Source organism: Neodiprion lecontei, chromosome 2 (assembly GCF_021901455.1).
Source record: "Neodiprion lecontei isolate iyNeoLeco1 chromosome 2, iyNeoLeco1.1, whole genome shotgun sequence".
NCBI classification, from domain to species: Eukaryota; Metazoa; Arthropoda; class Insecta; order Hymenoptera; family Diprionidae; genus Neodiprion; species Neodiprion lecontei.
Genome location: NC_060261.1, coordinates 8,150,894 through 8,172,917, shown reverse-complemented (window position 1 = coordinate 8,172,917; position 22,024 = coordinate 8,150,894). Strand labels below are relative to the sequence as shown.

At 39.1% G+C, this 22,024-nt stretch overlaps 1 protein-coding gene across 13 annotated transcripts in view; it reads right to left on the bottom strand.

Moving 5' to 3' along the window:
• LOC107219769 (potassium channel subfamily T member 2) overlaps positions 1–22,024 on the bottom strand; it is a 170,721-nt gene that overhangs the window by 32,629 nt on the left and 116,068 nt on the right. For all 13 annotated transcript variants that reach the window (XM_046732163.1, XM_046732153.1, XM_046732152.1 and 10 more), the window contains 3 exons: positions 12,736–12,815; positions 7,493–7,592; positions 6,589–6,787 (listed from right to left, as the gene is read on the bottom strand). In XM_046732163.1, the coding sequence (XP_046588119.1) occupies positions 6,589–6,787; positions 7,493–7,592; positions 12,736–12,815 (379 nt within the window). The remainder of the gene's footprint in view (positions 1–6,588; positions 6,788–7,492; positions 7,593–12,735; positions 12,816–22,024) is intronic.

Genomic DNA, 22,024 nt, shown 5'->3' with positions numbered 1-22,024 from the left:
CTTCCGTCTTTGAAAATATTATTTCATTGCCCGATCAAGCTCGCGTACCAGTGTAACTATAATCTCCTCAGAGACTCGGAGTATCCATTTCTGAACGATCGAGGCTTACGATGAGCGATGGATGTAATCGGTGAGGAAAAAAAAATGAATATTTTATTTTTCTCAAGTTTTCAGGCTTACATTAAACGCGTAATTTGATTGAGATTGAATATTGCATAGCAGAGACTGATTGAAAGAAGATTATAAATCGTCTCTTCGCTTATCGTAGTTGGCAAGAATCATAACAACTTTATAACAATTGGGAATATTTTTTTTTATTCTTGAGAAGTGCAATTTTATGGTGTCCATTTTGGGATACTTTAATCGAAAAATAATATCGTTCACTTCAGTAAATGAAATGTTTCCTCAAACCAATTTATCCAAGTGCCTATCTTCCATCGCAATGTTTGAATACCTGTATTTCAATCGCTATGAAAAACTATACCATTCCAAAAGGACGACAAATCGCTCGTATATCTAATATTCGGTACAAGCATTTGGTAAAATACATTTCCCAACGAACGAATTATCTATCAAATCCATCATGACCGGGCGGAAGTGAGGCACAGAGATCTCATCCGAATATACGTGAAACACGTCCGCATGTGTGCACATGCGTACAGGTATACACCCGAGATGAAATTAAATGAAGGCAACCTTTATCATCCGGATGAGAGATAGATATGTTTGTCAGGATTGCGGTTGGAGTTGCTGGTTGAGATAGGAGGATGAGGGGTGGGTAGGGTAAGTGTGCACTAAGGGAAATTGCATGCCACAAGGAAACGAACCGTTCCAGATTGCTGGGAAAGCTTACGAGAGCTCGGAGTGAAGCTGCGGAGCAGAAGCATGGACGGGAGTTTCAGTCGGCTAAGCGACGCAGAAATAAAAGTGAACGAGTTACTTGGGATCTGCGAACTCGGGTTGGCTTCGGTTAGGATAAGGTGCAAGGGGATGGTGGCGGTGACGTGTTGTGCTTCTGATGCACACTAACTGCAGGCGGTTTTACACGGCGGTGTGCATGCGCCGAAGTCACGCCAAAGCTGTTATCTCGAATAAGAAGGCTACAAGGTGTAAGCTCGGCGAGAGTTTACGTGCAGGAGAAGGTAGAACGAAGGAGAGGAAGTCGGAGAAGAAGAAGAGGAAGAAAAATATACCGTTACACGCCGTTCGCCCGTTAAAATTGACAAAGGTTGGGTAAACCGATGTATCCACGATCCATCGAACTCCCGATAATGCGTTGGATCTACACCGAGGATGGTTACCTCCACCATCTCTTGCGATTTGCAATTTAAGTACCGCGCTAGATACGTGAACGGAAAGTTTGAGGCGAGCGTTTGCATGTCGAACACATTCCAGCAGACTCGTTGTTTCAAATATGCATCTGCACAGTCGATGCGTTCGAATTGACTGCAGTGCGAATGTTCCATGTTTGAGGAACGTTAGAGATTGTGATTCCGATAGTCAACCCACTGAGCATACGTTCGTCAAATTCCCGGATTATCGATGAAGTAAAAAGCTCTCTTCAACCATCCACTGTACGGACCTTTGCACGACGGATGTGAATCAAAGTTCCGAACGGTCGACACTCCAAACGTTACCAGACTTCACATGTGCCGTAAGGTGGTTACTGCTTACGTAAGATGATTGGTAGCTTTGGAGCATTGACTGTTTGAACTTTTGACCGTTCGGAGTTTTGACAATTCACAATCAGTGTAATGGTCTGTCGGAACTTGGACCGTTCGGAACTTTGACCCCGCACCTTGCATGACTATGTAAGAATTTTTATCAAGCTTTGAGTCGAGGATGGAAGTTTTCTTTTCAAAATACCGACACTTGGCGGGCTGACCGAGTCTTGTGAGATTGAAATTTGAATGGTGTTTGCAAGGCTGGCCGTATAAATTTCGGCACCTTTATATACAGTATGACCGAAAAACTTTTATAGGGAACCGAAGAGGGTTATTTGAGGAAACGAGGGTGACAAGCCACGCGGGTCGGGACTGGTATTAGACTTTGAAATCACATTTTCACCTACTGCTAATTCTCGTACAGGCATCGTCGAGGGTATATGGAAAACATCAGTTCACCGCACACGGATTTGCATGGGGTGTATACGAATTTTGGGCTAGTCGGCATATGCGCGGTTTACTATAGGCTTGAATTATCAAAAGCTCAGAAGCTTCGCAGTGCGCATGATGTACGTTATTCTGATGTTTAATTATTTCATTCGGTTTTATCAAATATGCGTCGCTCCTGAAACAAGCAACCTTCCACACCGGCAACGTATAACGGCGTGTATAACATGAAACATGAGTTTCGAACAGTAGGAGGAACAATTGAAGGGAAGAATGAACACAAAGAAGATGTCGACGGGCAAGCCATTATGAGGGACTATCAAGTGGACTGATTTTTCTCAATATAAATCCTTTCGCTTTTCAAAATCCATCTAGTGAAAAATTCAGCAATAGAAAATGGCGCTTCAGACACGTGGTTATACGATACATGCTGCGAAACGTTGGGCGTAATATTATATAGTACGAAAAAGGATTTTGTCCTGAATTCGAGAAAAACGAAAACGACTTGAAATTATTCGGTTGATAAATGGCTCAGGAGGCCCGCTTTGAACCTTCGTCAAATCTGGTTTGAAACCCTGCGACCTCTGAACTTTCGAAAAAAGAAATCAATTATCTCGTAGATTCTTCTGGAGGGCTGACGGAAAAACGCTTTCCCGTCAGTTGATGAAGGATGAATATCTTTTCAGCTTGCCAGAGACCCAGATGTTTTTATGGATTCCAACATGAAAGAACTCGAGTAGAAATAATAATCAAGGATAAAAATTTGACGGACAGTATTACTGCGAATTTTTAACGAATTTTTTCGCATCTTGCAAAAAAATCCACGTTATCTTCGTAACGTCGATCGATGCCAAAATTATGTTTTTTAAAGTTTGCCAGTTTTTTTAACGGTGCTAGCTGTTCGAGGGGATAACGAATAATGAATGATAAAAAAAAACGTCCCCTCGTCCAGTGGATAATCTAAATTTAACCCTGACCCAGACACTGTGATTAAGGAGACTGCAGTCGGGGCATTTATCATATTCAGTAATATAGATCGGCATTGTCCTGTTACACATATGCAGAGCTGGATCGAACGGCCATACGTGCGGTGAAAAAGTCAGTTGCAATCGTAAAATAAAAACGTGATCAGTATCTGATACATACTCGTATGTATTTAGCTTTGTGAGCTGCGACACGCAGACGCTTTCGGGAATAATTGTTTGTTAAACCACCCTTTGAGTCATAGTGGTAAGTATTTTTACCACCTATGTCATATCGATTGTTTTTTTTTTAAATTTAGAAAACTTTTCAGCATTTCATTTTGTATTAGAAACAAATTGTTGAAAACAATCGTGAAAATTGAAGGAATAATTCATCACCCAAAAAGTTACCCCTCAACGCGTATACCTACATGTTTTAAACAAATTATAAGTTTTTGAGGTCGTTAATTGCGAATCTGAAATCGAACCTTAAAAATTCAAAATGGCGGATCCAATGTGGCGCACGAAAATTTCAAATTCGATCGAATCCGGAGAAAAAAACTCTGTCCTGGGGTTTTTGGGGTCGCTGATTACGAATCTGACATTAGATTTTGAAAATTTAGTATGGCGAATCCAATCAGCAACTCCGACCGTTTTTGATCAAATTTGAAATTTCTTTTCGCCATATTGGATGCATCATCTTGAAACATTGAAATCTGATTTCAGTTTCGTAATCAACGACCCCAAAAACCATAGAATGCTAACCTGTTATAAAAGTTGATTCAAAATCAACAACAATAAGGTGTGACTCAAAGGGTTAACCGGTATCAGAGTATAATTCGTCGGAGGGAATGGCTCGTCCCGTATTATTCTACGTGTAAGTCGCAAGTGTCATGGCGGATTTGGCGAAAGCAGCAGGTTTGCGCGATCATTAGCTGTAATCCCGGATTACGTCCCGCGTCCCTCGGGACATTTTGGGTCTCGGATGCTTCGCCAACTGTTCAGGACCGCGTCTACTCAAACTCTGATACGGATTTCGGAATTCGTAAATTCGTAAATTCGCTTTCGCACGTGCGTTCAGGTGAGCTTGACGCGGCGCCTTTGTTATCGGCATTTGCCTCACGCCGTTGCGTTCGAAATATTGCAAACAATAAATCACACTCAATTTTTAAGCACAATTGAACGCTCAGGCAAAGAGTTCGGTACTTTTAACAAAATTTTATACATGGTTGAATGATGCTTTTTTTTTATGTACAAATAAACAACACAGTTGAGTGCCGTTGATTTCTACCGAGTGTCAAATACGAAAAACTGGCAGCGGAGATCAATATTCGTTAATACTTGATTCCACGAAAATACCAACACGTTACGTTGTTCCACAGTAGTCGTTTCGGAGTTTTAAAAATTTAAATTAACGACAAAACTCCGGTTAAACTGTGATTTCGTAGACCGAGTTGACGTAATAAAGTTGTAAGCTTTTTTTTCGAACACGAATGCTAATGGCTTTGTGCCTCCGCATGTGTCGCTAAAATTTCTACTTTGCGGTTTTGTATACGTTAAACGCGAACCCCCGTAGTTGATTCGAATCGGCGATCCGAAATCTGGCAGACAAACATTCACGCACGCAGTCAAATGTACAATTTGACGTGGTAGGAATTGTTTTCATTACCTTAATGGAAACGTTTCAATTTCCCACCCAGACATTAATATTGTTTTTTCTTTCGCTTAACACAGATAACGAGATTAGAATACAGCGTTGTTCTTTTGTTTCTCGCTTATCTGTTTATTTCACACCGGTATACTTTCGATATTCGAGCGTTCAAGTTAATGTGACCAACGTCTGACCCTCACCATCACTGATTTTGTTTAAAATCATTCCGGTAATTGTCCCAATTCTGAAACAGCACCCCGAATTTTATCAGATTTTTTATTCAACTGCCCAATAAATGATAAATATTTAAAGTTATTTTGAAAAGGAGCTTTTTTTAAATTTCCAGAAACTGTATTTTTATTGCGAACATTTCAAGACCAGGCCCATGGTGGGAGGATTTTTTCCACTTTTTTTTCAACACCTTCAATTTTCTTGGTCAACTAAAACATTGTTCAAAGAGTCTGAAAATTCTTCTCAAAAAGTTTGGAAAAGCAAATACAGTTTTTCGAGAATTTAAAAAAAAGTTCTTTTCAAAATAACTCTCAATATTTGTGAATAATAAATCAATTGAATAAAAAAGCCTGAAAAAATTTAACGTAGTGTTTCAGGGTTGGTACAATTGCAGAAAAAATTTTGAACAAAATTAAACATGGTCAGGGTTAGACGTCGGTTGGGTTCGCATGGCATTCCCCATACATAATGGTGAGAGAAAAAGATTTTCGATGCTCTTTGAAGGGACATGAAACGCCTTTTACTTGAATGTGAAGAAAGCGAAATGTATAATACGGATTGACCGGCGAACCTAAACCGAGACCGACTCGCGAACTTTCGACGAAATTCAACTTTTAGAAAAAATTGTTTATCATTATTATTTGAAAATTCTTGTAGAAGGAGAATTAGCGTTTGAGAAAAAGCGAACCGTTGAAACGAGAGGTTTAACACTGTAATGAAGATGTATCGTTCTTTTTTTGTCCTGACCGAGGTAAACGCTGCCTGGGCGGAGTTTTGCAAATTTTTTTGCGAACTCGTCATCGTCATTGTTGCGTGTTTGAAAGTATAAATTTAACCGAAGAAGAATGCGAAACTTTCACTGCGAATGTATCGAGAAATTGTTTTCACGTTAAAAAGTTTCAATGGTAATCTGTCTTTCAGTGATTGAAATTTTTGTTTTATCAATTTCCATTTATATCGAAAGAAGAGAAAAGCTCGCGGTGGTCATAATTGAACGTCAATTTATATCCGTATTACAAATTGATGAAATGCCGTAATACCTGTATTTCACAAATTTCGAACGGGTGCAGACGATATATTATCTTCTGAGATGAAAATGCCGCGAAGAAATTATTATCTTCTCTATATAGTAATAATATTCACGTCAAAGAAGTTTGAGTGTTATAAGTTATTACATATAAAATTATTGTCAAAGAATATGTCTCGCAGACTTTACGATGATATATATTAAGATTACAAAAAAAAAAAACGTCAATGTTGGAAGATCTTATACGTTTAAGCGAGAGTTGCTTTTGTAAATGTAATGTAAAAATGTAATCAACCGCAAATAATTTAATTTACCCAATCCATTGGACTGCTAACGACAATTATGAAATTTTCTTCAAGTTGCTCAATTTCTTTTTCGAATATCTTATCATCTTTCTTAATGGAATTCAAGAGACAAAAAATAAATAGAAATAAGGTTAAAAAAAAAAAAAAGAAAGAAAACACTGGAAGAGAATTGAAAGGGTAGAAGGACGCAGAGTACGGTTATGGTTATGATTCTTGCCAACCAACGGAGAAACGCGCAATTATAGGTGATGGAATAGAGCAGGTGTAGGTCGATTTTAAATTAAAAGCTTACGAAGAGTACCTTGTATCCCAGATAGGCGAGGAGGAGAGCCTCCGTCAGCGATACCATGGCGAGAATGACCTGGATAACCCATAGCTCGAGAGGCCTCCCAACCCAGATGATGGCGTCCCAGTTGATGGTTGGATTCTCCTGAAATTCTTCCTCGGTAAGATTCTGCGAGACGAGGAACTCGGTTTTGTTCCCTGGCGTGCAGCCGTAACTGAAATTTGTTATAACGATTTTTATACCGAGGTGAGTATAATTTTATTCACGTGGAGATTTGGACGCGAATCCTGAAGAGAGAGTTTCATCTGAATCGGAAGTTGGGTAAAGCGAGAGAAAAAAGTTGATACGCGTCAATGATTGAAGCTTTTCTCGAATTGTTTAGATCTTGGCTTGTGTTGTTGGGAATTCTGTTTACCGGAATCATTTCTATCGCGTAGTAGGAATATCGTATGATTCATCTTCACTATCATTATTGGTCAAAATGACATGGTTGGAGATTTTTTCAACGGGTTTTTTCTCTTTTTTTAAATTTCGACTGAGAACGGTGATTCCCGTTCATCCTGGTCAGAGGATGGAAAGAACGTTTGCCGCGTCGAAAATTCTCGTTATTCATGACTCGAGTATTCGAATGCTCCAGAAAGCATTGAGAAATGAACAGGTGCCCGTTTGTGCTAAAAACAGATGCGCCTCTGCACAAGTTTAATAATGTAATCGGGTTGCCTTGTACCTTGTTCAAAGCTCAACTGTTCCTCGTCACAGATCAATAACCATGCGGTGGTTGTCTATCTGGGTGTAATTGACAACGTCCTACTACTTTTGATCTGTAAAGTTAAACTTTACCAGTCGTAGGAATTTTTTAACAAATCGCACAATGCGCTCGGGAGAATCAAGCTACTTTTATGAAGTTTCTCCCACTCACCATGACGCGAACGTTGGATCGCTGTCAGTGACGACTCTGAATATGTAGAGGAAGCAGGTGATTAGTTTGAAGAAAAGATTGGCCAGCCGTATCCTCAGACCTGTAACAAAACCGAAGATTCACGTTACTCGAGCCGTCTTAACATCAGAAGGAAAAGAATCCCTGATCCCATTATGTGCTCAAAGTCCCGCCGGTTCCATTTGCCGACACGGTATCTCAAATCCCATTAATTTCATCCAGGTGTAGGTCTGGCTTGACGATCCCTATACATTTGATTATTTTGTTACGTCAATCAGTTCTGCAAACGCGATCCCAATTATTATATTATAATTCTCGGTCTGGCTAGAGTGACGTTTATTCCATTAAGGGAAAAATGAGAAGGTTATTCATATATTATATATTCTGTGCTGCCCAGTCAATCAGTACTGTCCGTCAAACATTATTTAATACATGCATTGAATCGAATCCTCTTATATGTTATTCTATCGTTACACTTATGCAGTGTAGTGCACTTAAAAACTGCAGGAGCTTACGCTTTATTGCTAATGATGCGTCATCGAACGAAAGAAAAAAAAGTAAAGATTCTTTTCGCACCATAACGAAACGGATAAATAATTCCAGTTGGTTTATGTTAGAAATTAGTTGTGGCCATTCGGTGCAAAATTCGAACCGTGTTATTCAATTGGGTATCAAAAGTTAGCCTTGCTTTTGAATTTAACTGGATTTCAAACGCACGCTTTTTGGCTCACCTTTCGGTCCCGTTCAAACAGTACCGTAGGATGGGGTTCGAATATTTATCGACTAGCAGCGCTGTTTGCTGGATGGATGCTCAAGTGGTCGGGTCGGTGAAACTCCAAACTTTTTGCACTGTCAGAGAATTAAATCCAAATATAGGCAGTAGAAAAATACTTGTTTCATAAAACTTGACAACGGCTAAAGAGCTCTCAATTTCATGTCAGTCAAAAAATAAAAGAAAAAGTTGTTGAGTTTCACTGACGCGACACCTTGATCCAGTAATTTATAGGCAATATATGTATAATCAACGAATGTCCATCTGTACGTTGCTTTTTTCTTGCCCGTAGGATCATTCAGAAATGATTTTTCGACGCGACTGATAATCGACGTTTAGACATATTGTTGTATTTGAAAGAGGCATCTTGGATTAATTTTAATGTTACGTCCTGACCGTCTATATGCACACCTTAGAAAAACCACCAGTAAGTGAAGTTGCGCTTACTAGGATACGTTGACATTGCGTTGACAATTGGTAAATAAGAAAAAGAAGACTAGCAGTTGTCTTGGCCGATTGACTTCTAGAAAACTTTTGCATCTTAGCTACTTTGTATGAAAAGCGACATCGTAAAGGTAACTTTCATACACTGGTGTTTACTGGTAAGCTCCCTAATAGCGCTGACCAAAATTTGAAGGGGTCAAAGAGCCGACTGTCCAAAGTATACAGGGTCTAATATCAGGCGAAGCATAGTCCGATTTGCACGTGTGTTATGTGTACCTGCTTTATCACGAACGCGAAAGCCAATCGCGAGGGTCGGTGAAAATCGATCTTGCCAGCTTCACCTGTCGTTGTCAGACGATTGCATGCGCGTTTGTTTGTGCCGAGGATCTGATTGTAAGGAAATGTGCGAGTCCTGTCCGAAGGAAGTCCCCCGAGTCCACGAAACTTCTTGATAAGAATGGAACGCATGGTTCACAAGAGATTCGAATGTCGGAGAAGGTAGATTGATAGATGCGTCGGCTGAACCGTCCGAATTGAGAGTAAAGGAAAGAGAAGTGAATGTTTAGAAAATCTTGAACAATTGTGGATACGAGGTGTTACGACACTGCGCAAACATGGCGTACACTGATAAAAATTACAAAGGTCACGAATTGATCGCAATGATTACAGGTATTACGGAAGGATTGCAAAGATTTCGACATGATTACAAAAGATCAGAAGTGATTACAGAGATTGTAGGGCTGACGAGAGGAAGAAAAAAAAATACAAAAAAAAATTGCAAGGATTACAAAAGATTACAGGGATTGCAGAAAGATTGAAAAGATTTCAGCAAGATTACAAATGATCACAAGCGATTACAGAGATTGCAAGGGATTGCGCACAAAAAAAAAAAAAAATTGAAGAATTACTAAAGATTACAAGGATTACAGAAAGGTTGCAAAGATTTCAGTAAGATTACAAAAGATCACTAACGATTACAGAGATTGCAAGGATTACAAAAAATTTTAAGGTTTACAAAGCGTTACAGGGATCACGGGAAGATTGTAAAGATTACAGCAATATTGCAAGATATTACAAACGATTACGAGGATTACAAGGATTGCAAAAAATTGAAGAAAATGCATGAATTACAAAAGATTACAGGTATTACGGAAAGGTTACTGGATATTGCAAAAAGATAACAGACAATACACGAGATTACAAAGAATACACGAGATGAAAATAACCTGTGTACACTAAATTACAAGAGTCATTGACCCCTCGCTTCATTCGTGACTTCTGTCATTGGCGGAGGTGTTTCGAAGGTCTTTTTCTCCTTGCCCAATCTTCGATTACCGACGATCCGACGGCCGTCTCACCCTCAAAGTGAAATGATCCAGTCCGGTATTGACGGGAGCCGTTCGCCACCTGACATTTTTGATTGAGGTCAAGTTCCGGCTCTCCGGATGCCTCCTCCGGCGCTTGGTTAGTCATGACGAGCCCTGATAATGGAAACTGAATTGATACCGGCGTCCCGCGACGCGCTGACGTTGAGTAGCAAATACCAATACTACCATGGACAAATCCGCTCGTCAAGAGGAGCCCTTCGGGGTTCTCGGTCGATCATGAGGCGGACAAAATTCGATGTCGAAACGATGTAGCGACTTGCGATTGGCCGCCCGGAATATCGGATCGATGCATTATTCAACGTCAGAGACGTGTGACCAGTCGCTTGGACAGAATCTTTGTAGGTACTTTGGCGACGGTCTTGTAGATCTTTTGTGTCGAGGGTAAATAAAGGTATCGAATTTTATTCAAAATTTTAACCAATTTACGGTATGATTAACGCTTCATTAGACCATCTCGCTACGTCAATCCTTTTATCAAAGGCTTATCAATTCTGGGACATTTTAAAAGGCGTCACACGTCTCAAACGAATCATCAGAATATCATTTCAACTCGTATTGTATGTCGTAGAATATTTCGTGCGGAAGTTGTGAGGTTTCGAGAGAGAGATGGAACGGCAGTATTCGGTTTCCTTCTTTACAAAATAAACCGTTTTTGAGGGATTAATACAAAGGTCCTTATGTTGTATAAATCTCGCGGATAATAATCGTGATAAATTTAGCCGCTGAATAATTTTTTCATTCTGATAATTTTCGACTCTGCAATTAGCAAAAAGTAGCACTTTTCTCACAGATTTGTTAATTAGTTTTTCAATTTTTCCATTTTTTTCTCTCTTTCTTTACCATTTTAAACCGTATCTCTCTGCATTATTACAAACTTTCAATACCATTATAGTTTTCTGACTGCTAGATCACACTTAGACACAAAAGATAAACACTTTCAAGTTAATAATGTGACCAGGATTGAGTCCGGAATAAAGTCCTGCACATAACACAGGAATAAAAGTCGATTATTCCCTTGTGACATAAAGTACTATTAAAAAGGGGAAAACGCTGCAGAGGAAATTTTTTTTGTTTTAATATTTATTTTATTACGCTGGGGCTCTAAATAAAAAGAAGACGACGTGAGGGGCATTAAACCGACAGTTACAACAATTAGTATTGCAAAATAACTACGTGCTGATCGTAAACCGGGGCGTGTTGATAAGCGGGATAAAATTTTTTACTTTGTCTACCTAGCTGTTACACCAGCTCTCTTCGAAAAGTGACGTGTAAAAAGTGGCTTATAACATTATATACATTACATAACCTGTGAATGTTGAGATAACGATGAGATAAAAACGATGACTGAATAGGATGAGATGATGAAGGATTGAGGAAACTTTAACCGAAGAACAAGCCGCGCAGGTCAGATCTGTGCAAAATCAAAGAGAGACATTCGTAGAAAACAAGGATGCAAAAGAAAAAAGGAAAAATAAGAATTTGGAAGAAGCACAATCGGCCCGGTCTCGATTTAGGGTCGTTCAACGGAGTATATCAGCTTTTGCCGCTACTTTACGAGTGCGAAAAGTTATTATACGAAGTCTTATCCAAGATTTCTGGCTCCTATCCGTATACACGTAGGTGTTACCACCCGGTGAAGGTATCATGGAAGGCGGTGGGGGAGGAGGAGGATGAGGAAAAAGGAAGAAGGAAATGGGTATTATCAGAGACCTTTTACTACCCCGTCGTAAAAGGACTATCGCAGTCTAACCCATTTCATTTCGTTCCATTTCATTCTCCTTTTCATTTTCGTCTCGCCGGTTATTCGCCCTTCGACGTGTTGGAAAGACGAACTCGGTTTGCACCTGGTAAACCTATACCTACTGTACACAGACCTCGGTGTAGTCGCATGTGCAGCTTTTCTCTCCTACCGACACTCCCATGTTACAGACAGTGCAGTTCGCCCATCGTGAAAGCAATTCTTGCGGTTACCGGGCGGGAGTTTGATAATAAAATTCGGAAACTCAATCACCGCGCAGACAATTGACGGGTCGTTAACCAGTTTGCACAGTTTCGAAACTTGCGATATTATTCTTTCATCGTTCACTGGAATTATTTCAGAATTTTTCGTCGAGAATTAATGATTTTACTCTTATCGTCATTTTCTCTCCACTTTGTACTGGCAAATTCAGTCTCGTCATTATCAGGGTACCGCTAAGGAGACCAGTACACACTTTCTTTCGAACAAAGTTAGAATAAGTCCAAAATCGACTTACGTATATCATAAAAGTGCAAAATTCAAATACGAAATTATTCTTTTTTTTTCTCTATGAACTCGGAACGTGCAGTGTGAGAACGGCAAGTTCAAGGGCTGGCTCATGGCCAGTCTAAATTCCCTTGTTGTTCAAAGAAACTGTACCGGTTCCCTGAAATATCCGGCAAGAAATGCTTCAGTCAGTCGGTCAACGAAGAATAGAAGTCAGAGAAGCTGCGGATCGCATCGACGAAAAATTTTCAACTCGGTCAAGGGTACCTGCACTCGAAATATACGCGAGGCTGGCACTTCAGTCGAGTGAGTAATATTATACTACTATACAATACACATACAGATATACATATATATATATATATAATATACTCACTCGAGCGCTGGTTCTTTATAAAGTAGAGCTGTAGACGTTCCTTGAATGTGTTCTCATTCACGTAGTACTCCACTCGTACTCTGTAACAGAATGATAAAACATGCTGTTCAGGAAACCTTTGTAATCACGCTGAAAACTTACTGCAAGCTCCGTATATCACGCATAAATTCAAACTTTACAAACTATTGATTCGATCGCTTTGTACAAATGCAGTTTTCTCATTCTTGGGTTAAGTTCAAGATGGTAGCCTGGTACGGGGTGCAATCCACCCCGTGACGTCATCGCGCCAATGAGCTCTGACGTATTTGAGGAAAGCTGTGCCGTATGCCAGAGCTTTTGGTCGAACGCTCGTTTGAAACGAGCAATGACTGCACGGTGAACGACCCGCGTAGTAAACGCCTTGTCTAAGATGTACACCTTTCAACATGGTCGAGGGAGAAATTAACCCCGTATCGAACTAGGGGAAAACACTTTACAGATTGCAGCGTTTCGTTTGCAACGAAGTATAATAAAATCCGTTGGTAAATACAACTCGCTGCGATAACACTGACTTGCAAGAAAAAAAACAAAAAACTTTTTTTTATCCTTTTTTATCTGAGAATTTTCGGTTCCTAACAAAGAATTTTTCAGGAAAATTTGAAGCCAATCGATCGGGGTTATCGATTGGATAATTTAGTTTTCGTGTTTTTTGGGAGCAGTAAAAGTCAAACCAGAGGTTCAAAAAATTTAAATCTCGGTGAAAGATGTCTTTTTTTTGTAGATTCTACACCATACTTGAAAATTTCATAAGAATCACCCGCAGCTAGGTTCAGACGTTGGTCGGTTTGGGGTGGAATGCCTTATATACGTGTGGCAGATATTTTAATATCAATTAGTGCGTAGAATAATGAATGAACTAGAATTACGGTTGTCCTGGCAGCTGTTCTCTGGCATACGTAGTTGTTTCCAAGAACAGGTGGAATCCGATAAGTCATTCCTCCCGAAGCTCCGGGAGCGAGCTTTTATAGAAATATTATATCTAACGGTGTGCATAATACGCGGCGAGCTGTGCAGCGTAACAACAAAGGCATCGTGCTGGGTTATTAAAATATAATTCCTTAGAGTGACTGTAACGCGAGTTAATTTTTAAAAGTTTTTTTTTCTTCTATTTCTCAAAACAAATAACTCAATAGCTCCACGAAATTAACATTATACACTGAGAGAAATTTTTAGAATTCCAACAATATTCAAAGGTTTTTTAACGATACCTGTTTTACTCAATTTTTCTAGTTACTGTAACAAATGAAATTTTTCTCAGCGCAATAGTCGTACCTGTATAACATAGTAAACGTTTGACGCGCAGCGTATTCGCAACACGCGAGAGAAAGATTGCTTTTTGAAAGTATCACGTACAGAGTAGTCGCATGTGTATGTATTTTTTCTGGAGTACTTGTGAAATAATTCTTTTGCTAACCGTAAAGAGCCTCAAGCATCGATAAAAGCTCGGGCAGGCTAGGCGGTGAGAGTGTGTCGGTATCGCCGCATGGGAAATTGCAAGAATGCCAATTTCCGTAAACGCAAGATACGATACATGTAACAGGACTGCTTCAGCACCTGGGATTTTTGAATTTTATTTTGATACCAAAACCGATACACATGTTGCACAAGGATATACATTAGGGTGGTTCTCGATAGGGTTATTTTCGAATTTTAAGGCTCCCAGGGGCTTAAACGCTTTCAAATTGATAAAAAATTCAAAAAGAACCCTGCTGAGGACCACACGAACGTATCTTCATACATCTTATGGAACTGACGAATAACGCTGGAACACATGTTTCGACTTCGATATATTCATTCGCATTCGGGCCTTTAATCGCGACTCGAATTCTATAGATCTTCGTTCACCACTGTCATGCATTACGGGCGATAATTTTCATGTCACCTGTGTGAGAAAGGTGTGCTAAATGTAATTGGAATCGTGCGGTCATCAGTTCTGTTTTTATACACGCACGCCAGCGGAGTTTTTGTTATTCCCTTAATACTATCGCTTGCTTTTTATAACAGAAATCGACCGAGGCGTGGCAATACGACTTAATTTTACAAACATCGTCGAAATTTTGAGAAAAGTATATAAAAGCTCCGATATTGAGAGTTTTATCACAACGAAGAGTTGTCGTGATCGTACCTAAGGCGTCCTTCGTATTCTAGAACCCATTGTGCAACGTATTTCAGGATGAAACTATCCTCATAACCACAATCGACGACACTGAGTACCGTTCGACAGTGAATAAAAATGGCCTCGAACATACAGTTGTTGAAATAATCGGTGAAACTGGGTCAGCAATTCGATTACAAACGCGGTGGCAGCAGGGACAAGAATAAAAGAAAGAAGAAGAAGAATGAGAGGAGCGAATCCCCATCCGGGAGGAGGGATTACCCCACTTTTATATTAAGGGTAGCGGCTTTAGCTCTTGCGAAAGAAAGGACGAAAGGGAACGGCCAATTTTCACCTGCTTACACTTTTAAATGAATCGAATACCGAACAGTTGCGACACGTTTCGAAACGATGGAATGAACTCGTCTGTGTACCGAGACTTCCATGAGTATTATACGGAGTGTAATTTGGGAACAGACGACGAGGGGCTTTAATCGATAAACCATATTTTCACTGTGTCAGTTGCGTTGGATTATAAATTGTCGCAATTTAACAGATGCAGAATAAAAAAAATGGTACAACATGTTCGTGATGTCCGGTAAAAAATCCTCAACAAATTCAATGACATTTCCAGGACGTTTTCAGGTTATTCAATGACATTGAAAATAGAATATTTCCAGGACGCAAGAAAAATTCTAGGATAGTTTCCGGTAATATTGAAATACAAACAAAATTAAAGGACATTTCCAGGACCACTGGACATCGCGAAAAAAGGTTGACTGGCGTATGAAACACTAGATTCAATGGGAGTGACTAAATAAAGTTTTTCCGTCGCTCATCATCACGCTTATCCACCCGTCGATCAGTGGAATTGATTCAGGTGGGAAGAATTGAGTGGCGAGTCAGCAGTTTGGAGTTCGTTAAATTAATAACGATTCCTCCGGTGCCTCTGAATGATTTCTCGCGAACCATCGAAGGGCAAACTCATCCCAACGTCCGGCGTACGTATAACGGCAAGTTTTTTTTTTTTTTCTTGTCTTCAATTATCACACAGCTCATGATATAAAAATAGAGTGAAAAGCTGCCGAGAATTGTCGCAGTGCGTGAATTTGATTGAGAGCTCTTTTCATCCCGCATGGAAGGGTGAGTTTCGGGACTTATACGGGGAGACGAACCGGACTGTCCGGCACATCCAACATCATCCGAGGTGGATCAATTACACGGACACTTGAAGCCCACGGTCCAGGTCCTAGAGCTTTCGGCATGTTTCGAGATCTTCTAATCTCTATGCTAATCTCATCGCTGATTACACCACCCTCAGACTACAGTCGGTTGCTCTCGTCTCACCTTGAGCGTATGAAAAATCCATCACGAAACCCGTCTGGATAGCCAGGATTACTCCTGGATAGGCACGCGAATCATTCCGAATCTTGACTATTTCGGAATACGACAATTTCCGGATGTAGATGTTACAAGACGTATGTTCCGGTCTCGGTCACAGTCCCGGTATGGACTAATCGAACCAGTTTATGGTCACAAGTGGTACAATAAGGTTCTTCTATCCATAAGACGTCGTAACTTCTATCTGAAACCTGGGAGTAATTGAATGGATCGGAAGTTGTTACGATTACGAGTAGAGAATTTTTCGAAATTGATCCCAAACGACGCGTTATCTATATTCTACGATGGTCGATCCGAATTTCGATCGTCCGTTCCATTCCGACTGAAACGTGGCACGAGGAGTTCCGACACAGTAGCGTTTGCAAATTTCAGAACCCTTGCGAGCCAGCGGGAGTTGGAAAATTAATTGAGTCGGTATACACGGTAAGGGGTGGTAAATTAACTTGTCGGAGTAGCTAAATTTTGCCCGAATGACGTGGTGGGTCGATTCGTCTCGAGCAGAGATTCCCTTGACTCCGATGACTTTAACCGAGTCGTGAGTATACGTATGCTGTTGCATTTCTCGTCGAACCCTTTGTTGCGCGCAGGGATTTTCGAATTTGCCGATCCGTGTGTGTGCCGGTTGCAGGGCTCGTAATATTGCCCGGAAATCGAAGGTCGGAACGTACGGATTGGCTCGGTCAAAGAACATCGAATCGCGACGTGTCTTTGGGGCTTTACAGTTTTTGCAAAGAAGAGCAAATCCGTAAGTCGATTGCTTCGGGTAGAGGAATAAAGGAAGTCATATTCCATCCTCCGGCTTATATCTCTTTTTCAAACTCCTTTATCCAAACTCCGCACGTGTCGACGGGTTTTATCCGTCCGCTTTTGAATAACGCGCGGGATAAATGAAAATTTTACTCATTCCAAGCGTTTAATTGTAAACTTCCTCACTATCCCGCGGGATATTCTACACACTTTGATCGCCAGTTTTTTCTACTTTAATAACACCTGCACAAATTGATAACTAATTACGGCGTAAGATACTCTGTCAAACAAGTTAATCCACCGTGTGACGGAGAATTTTAGTTCCAAATTTCTGTCTCTTACTCTCTCTCTCTCTCTCTCTCTCTCTCTTTCTATTCTATTCAAAGAGCCGTCAGCCAAAGTTTGAAAGGATTCAAACAAGGCTTGGCAACGGCCTTTTCTCCAAACTTCGAAACCGTGTCAGTAATACAAGGGTGTGTTAGAAATTGGCACGGTTTCAAGCTTCCCAATCGTGGAAGGTTAACACAAGCTGAAATGAGTTGACTGGAAACTTTTGATGTGACGAACCATAAATACGGTGGCATAAGTATAAAATCGTTCCAATGATAAATTGTTCAGGTTTAATCGAATTAGTGCTGCACAGTCCGTTCATAGTCGTTTCAACTATAATTGTTCGAGACACATCGATAGGTGTTACCAGTCGTCGTTGGCTGTTAGAACAAAGCGCGTTGACTGAAAATCAAGGTGTCGGAATATCGCCGATTCGACTTTTCTTTTCGCATCCCGAGCGCAACTATTGCCAACAATAAATTCCTTGTAGGCGTATAACTTTGAAGAGGAATAATTAACGGAGAAACTTGCACGTACAGCCTAACTTTAATTAATGCAATCCTTCTCCTCCGTACCGATGCAGTTCGCCCTTGCACTTTGCGCCCTCCGTGAAGTGCAAGCTGGGGTAATTGGAATAATGATACTTGAACGAGTGCAGAGACTGCGAGGGACGTTGTGGGAACTCGATGCAGCAGCATTAAGGTTTCGCGAATGACGGAGAGGCTTCTTCGCGAAATGAATATCCTTCAACTTCTTTTACTTTGGCAAATCAAACTCCCTCAATTTCGGTCACGAATAATTCTCATCCATTTGCACAAGGGTTTTAATATTCAACGACGTTTGCGTTTTCAAGCTTACAATTACGCTTCCATTGGTCTGCTCGCGCAACCGAATGATTTGAATACGTGTATTATTATTGTATGGTGTATAATACATATTGTAGACAGCAGGTACAATAGGTTGTTAAGGCTTTCAACGAGGCTGTGAATTCGTCAAATTACATTCATGTAATATGAAATGACTAATTTTATAGGAGATCTCCAATGCATGCAATACGGATTGCGAATTTGAAAAGTTCCGAAAGCGCCTGATTCAAAATTTTTTTGGTGGCGAAACATGAAGTAAAGAAATCAAACTTCCACGGAACGTCAAAGTTTCGAAAGGGCAAAATTCCGAAAGGACAAAGTTCCGAAAATTTAAAAATCCCAAACAATCCGAAATTCTGAATGATCGAAGATTTTTGGTTCCGTGAATTTCTGACTTGATGAAATTTTACCACTTTGACTTTCCTTTGTTTTGGATTTTCGATATTCTTATTTTCGGAATCCAGGTCAGTCTGATTTTCGGTTATTCTGATTTTTCAGTGAGTATATTTTAATTTTCGAAATTTTACTTAGTCGGAACTTTGTTCTATCGTAACTTGAATGTTTGAAATCTTGCATTTCGAAACTTTGACCCCTCGGGTTTCCAACCATGCGAAATTTTGTTTTTCATAAAAGTTTGATTTCTTTACTTCAAGTTTCGCCACCATACAAGTCAGTATTTGGCGCTTTCGGAATTTTAACCCCACCGCGTTTCGATCGAGCGACGATAATAGAATTATCGACGATTAATTCAAAATGCGATAATTATAACGATCATTCGTCACTTAATCACTGTAAATCACTTTGGAACCATCGATTATAGCTTCCTCTTCGCTTTATACGCGTGATCTATTAATAAACGCTAATAAATCATTCTTCCGTCAAGCTTATATCGCTATGGCGAGTTTTTGTAACGCTCTTTTCGTATAAACCATTCACCTATACATATACCAACAACAATTAAGGCGGCATCACTTTGCTATATTCATAATTCTAACGATCGATATATGATATCTACGATATCGTTATTATTATATAGCAGCATAAAATTTCCCCGTGACGTTGTATAATAATGGCGAATGCATTACTTTAGTTAATCACGTCGTTAATTCGCCTTGAATTGTTTAGATTCAGCAGATCAGCGCTCGGTTATTTCAACAGCAAGAGTCCAAGCTCGGTTTTATACGATACTTCGACAATGGATGTCATCGTTAGGAATTTCATTATTATTATACATAATATTCATGCATCTAAACTGAAATTTATCGAATGTTTTCCGTGTGTAATCAAACCTCAGAATTACAAGTCTTGAATAATTTGATAGGGTAGAAATGACTTGTCATTATATAGAATATTATTTCGATACGATAATAACCATATTTTATCAAGTCAAATAAAAAAAGAATTTGTTAGTAAACTAAGCAAGCCTTATTTTAAACAAATTATATCGTAGGGTAGAAAATTTAAGAAATCAACAAGATTGCGTTACACAATGAGAAAAATTTCATTTACTACAGTAAATAGAAAAATTTAGTAAAACAGGTATCGTTAGAAAAACTGTTTGAATATTGTTGAGATTACGAAAAACGAGGTACGTCGATCCTTTTTTGGTAATTGCAACGCAAAATCAGTTTCTGAGGTTTACTCTACTTTTTTAGCTAAACAAGGCTCTAAAGTCAATTTATCGCTGCACAAGCATTAAATTTTCGCAACATTTGCAAGAAAATATAGCAACGGTGATCGTAACGAGAAAGAATAGCAACGGATACCAGACTTTCCGCTAAGGGCTAGAAAACTAATTTTCATTTTGTACCTAGAACTATATTTTTCGATTGTGATAAAAAATGAAAATAGTTAAGGACTGAGCGGTAACCGGAAATAAAAATTTCTCTCGGTGCAAGAAGAAGTTTAGTTCTTCTTTCTTGATGCGATAAATCTGTAAACAGTTTTTGACAAATTCGGTTATTACATACACGACGATCATACAGTATATTGATGAAATTTTCCCCCTCTGCAATGGATATTTATTACTTCCGCTGCAGTTATACTGACTGTGAGAAAAAGTGATTGGTTATCGATTGGATTAGGAGGTCAGCATGGAAAACTCTAAATCGGACCGATCAAACGAACAAAGAATTTCGATTTCGTAAGTGAATTATTGAATCGTGCCAATTATTTTCAAATCATTATAATAATACCTACGTTTTGATGCAGCGGTTATTTCAGGGACATTCGGATCGATTTCCTCACATATTCAGCCCAATTACTATGCCTCTGTATTATACTTAGAAAAATGATCATTCGCAGCGAAATATAATTAAATTGTACGAATAACCGTGTGAAATTTTCAAAATTGTAATAATTAATAAATCAATTTGACAGAGGTATGAATAAAAATCTGTAAAAATAAACGAACGGAAATAGTTGGTTATCAACAATATTTCTTTGCAATATCAATTAACTAAACGCATGCCACAATATTGCACTGTGTAATAATTAGTATGTCCAAAGTAGGAACGAGTTAACGCATCGCGTGCTTTACGATCCTAATCAAAATGTGTATACATACGTACATAGGTGTAGATATACCTACACTGTACGCAGGTTAAAATATTCTACGGTAAAGAATAGATGTGCGCATAAATCATTGAATGTACCGCCCTTAATGGTCGGCGATATGACGCGCGGACGCGGGGTTTCGATCCGGTGATAATTGTCGTAGCATACATGCGAAAAATTCCATTCCACGCGAAGGCGAGTCTAGCGTGACGTATGCACGTCGGATGTATAAAAAACAAAAATAATAAAAAATAACCGGAATCGATACGGATGTAATATTTTTTACTACATTTCCCTCTTTGTATGTACATACGTATGATATGTACAGCGATATTGATTTTGCAATATTTTGCTGTACCTGCAGTGAGGCTAGCGATAGTCAAAAATGCATGAATAGATATATTATGTGTGTAAAAAAAGCAGCGACGGCCATTAAGCTAAGAATAATCGATGCATCGATTAATGGAGTCGAATAAAAATAATCGATTAGACTCGACTATTTGGGAAAAAGTAATCGATTCAATCGAAAACTCATCGTCTTTCGTCATTCTTAGGCAAAAGAGAAGACACAGTTTTTCTTTTTTATTCAATTCAGAGCTAGAGAGTGAAACTTCAATCGATCGTTACGAATTTAATTTATAGAAATATACCTCGTGATGTATTGTTGATCATTTTAGAAAGTTCGTATTATATCGTTAGTTGTTCTACTTTTTTAACGAGAACATCATAATGTTTGGTCAATCTGATTTACAGATTTTGCATTCGTTATATTTTGAGAAGATAAACTGCACGAAACCGAGGAGGAAAGTCTTATTTAAATAAATTGAGAGTTTGAGAAATTGCGTTAAACTTTTACTTATTGAATAAAAGTTGTAAAACATTATAAATAGTCTGTACATTAAAGTTATGAATAATAATCGAGATTTTTCGGTTTAAGTTTACGTGTTTAAACTGTTTTTCATTTATACGTATTACATTATATCTTTTTCCCTTAAAATTAATCTTGTCGATGCAGCTTTTGAATCTTAATTGTAGAACGAATCATTTTGTCTGGATAATTTTTCCTTCGTATTTTTCTTCCGTTTCTTTCAGACTCCAATTTTGGGCATGATCACGCGGACAATTGAATTCCACGCAAAGACGAGTGTCGCGTGACGTATGCACGTCGGAAGAAAAAAAAACACACACACACACAAAAATACGTAAATATAAACATACAAATTGAAAAAAAATGTAAAAAAGTGAAAAATCGAAT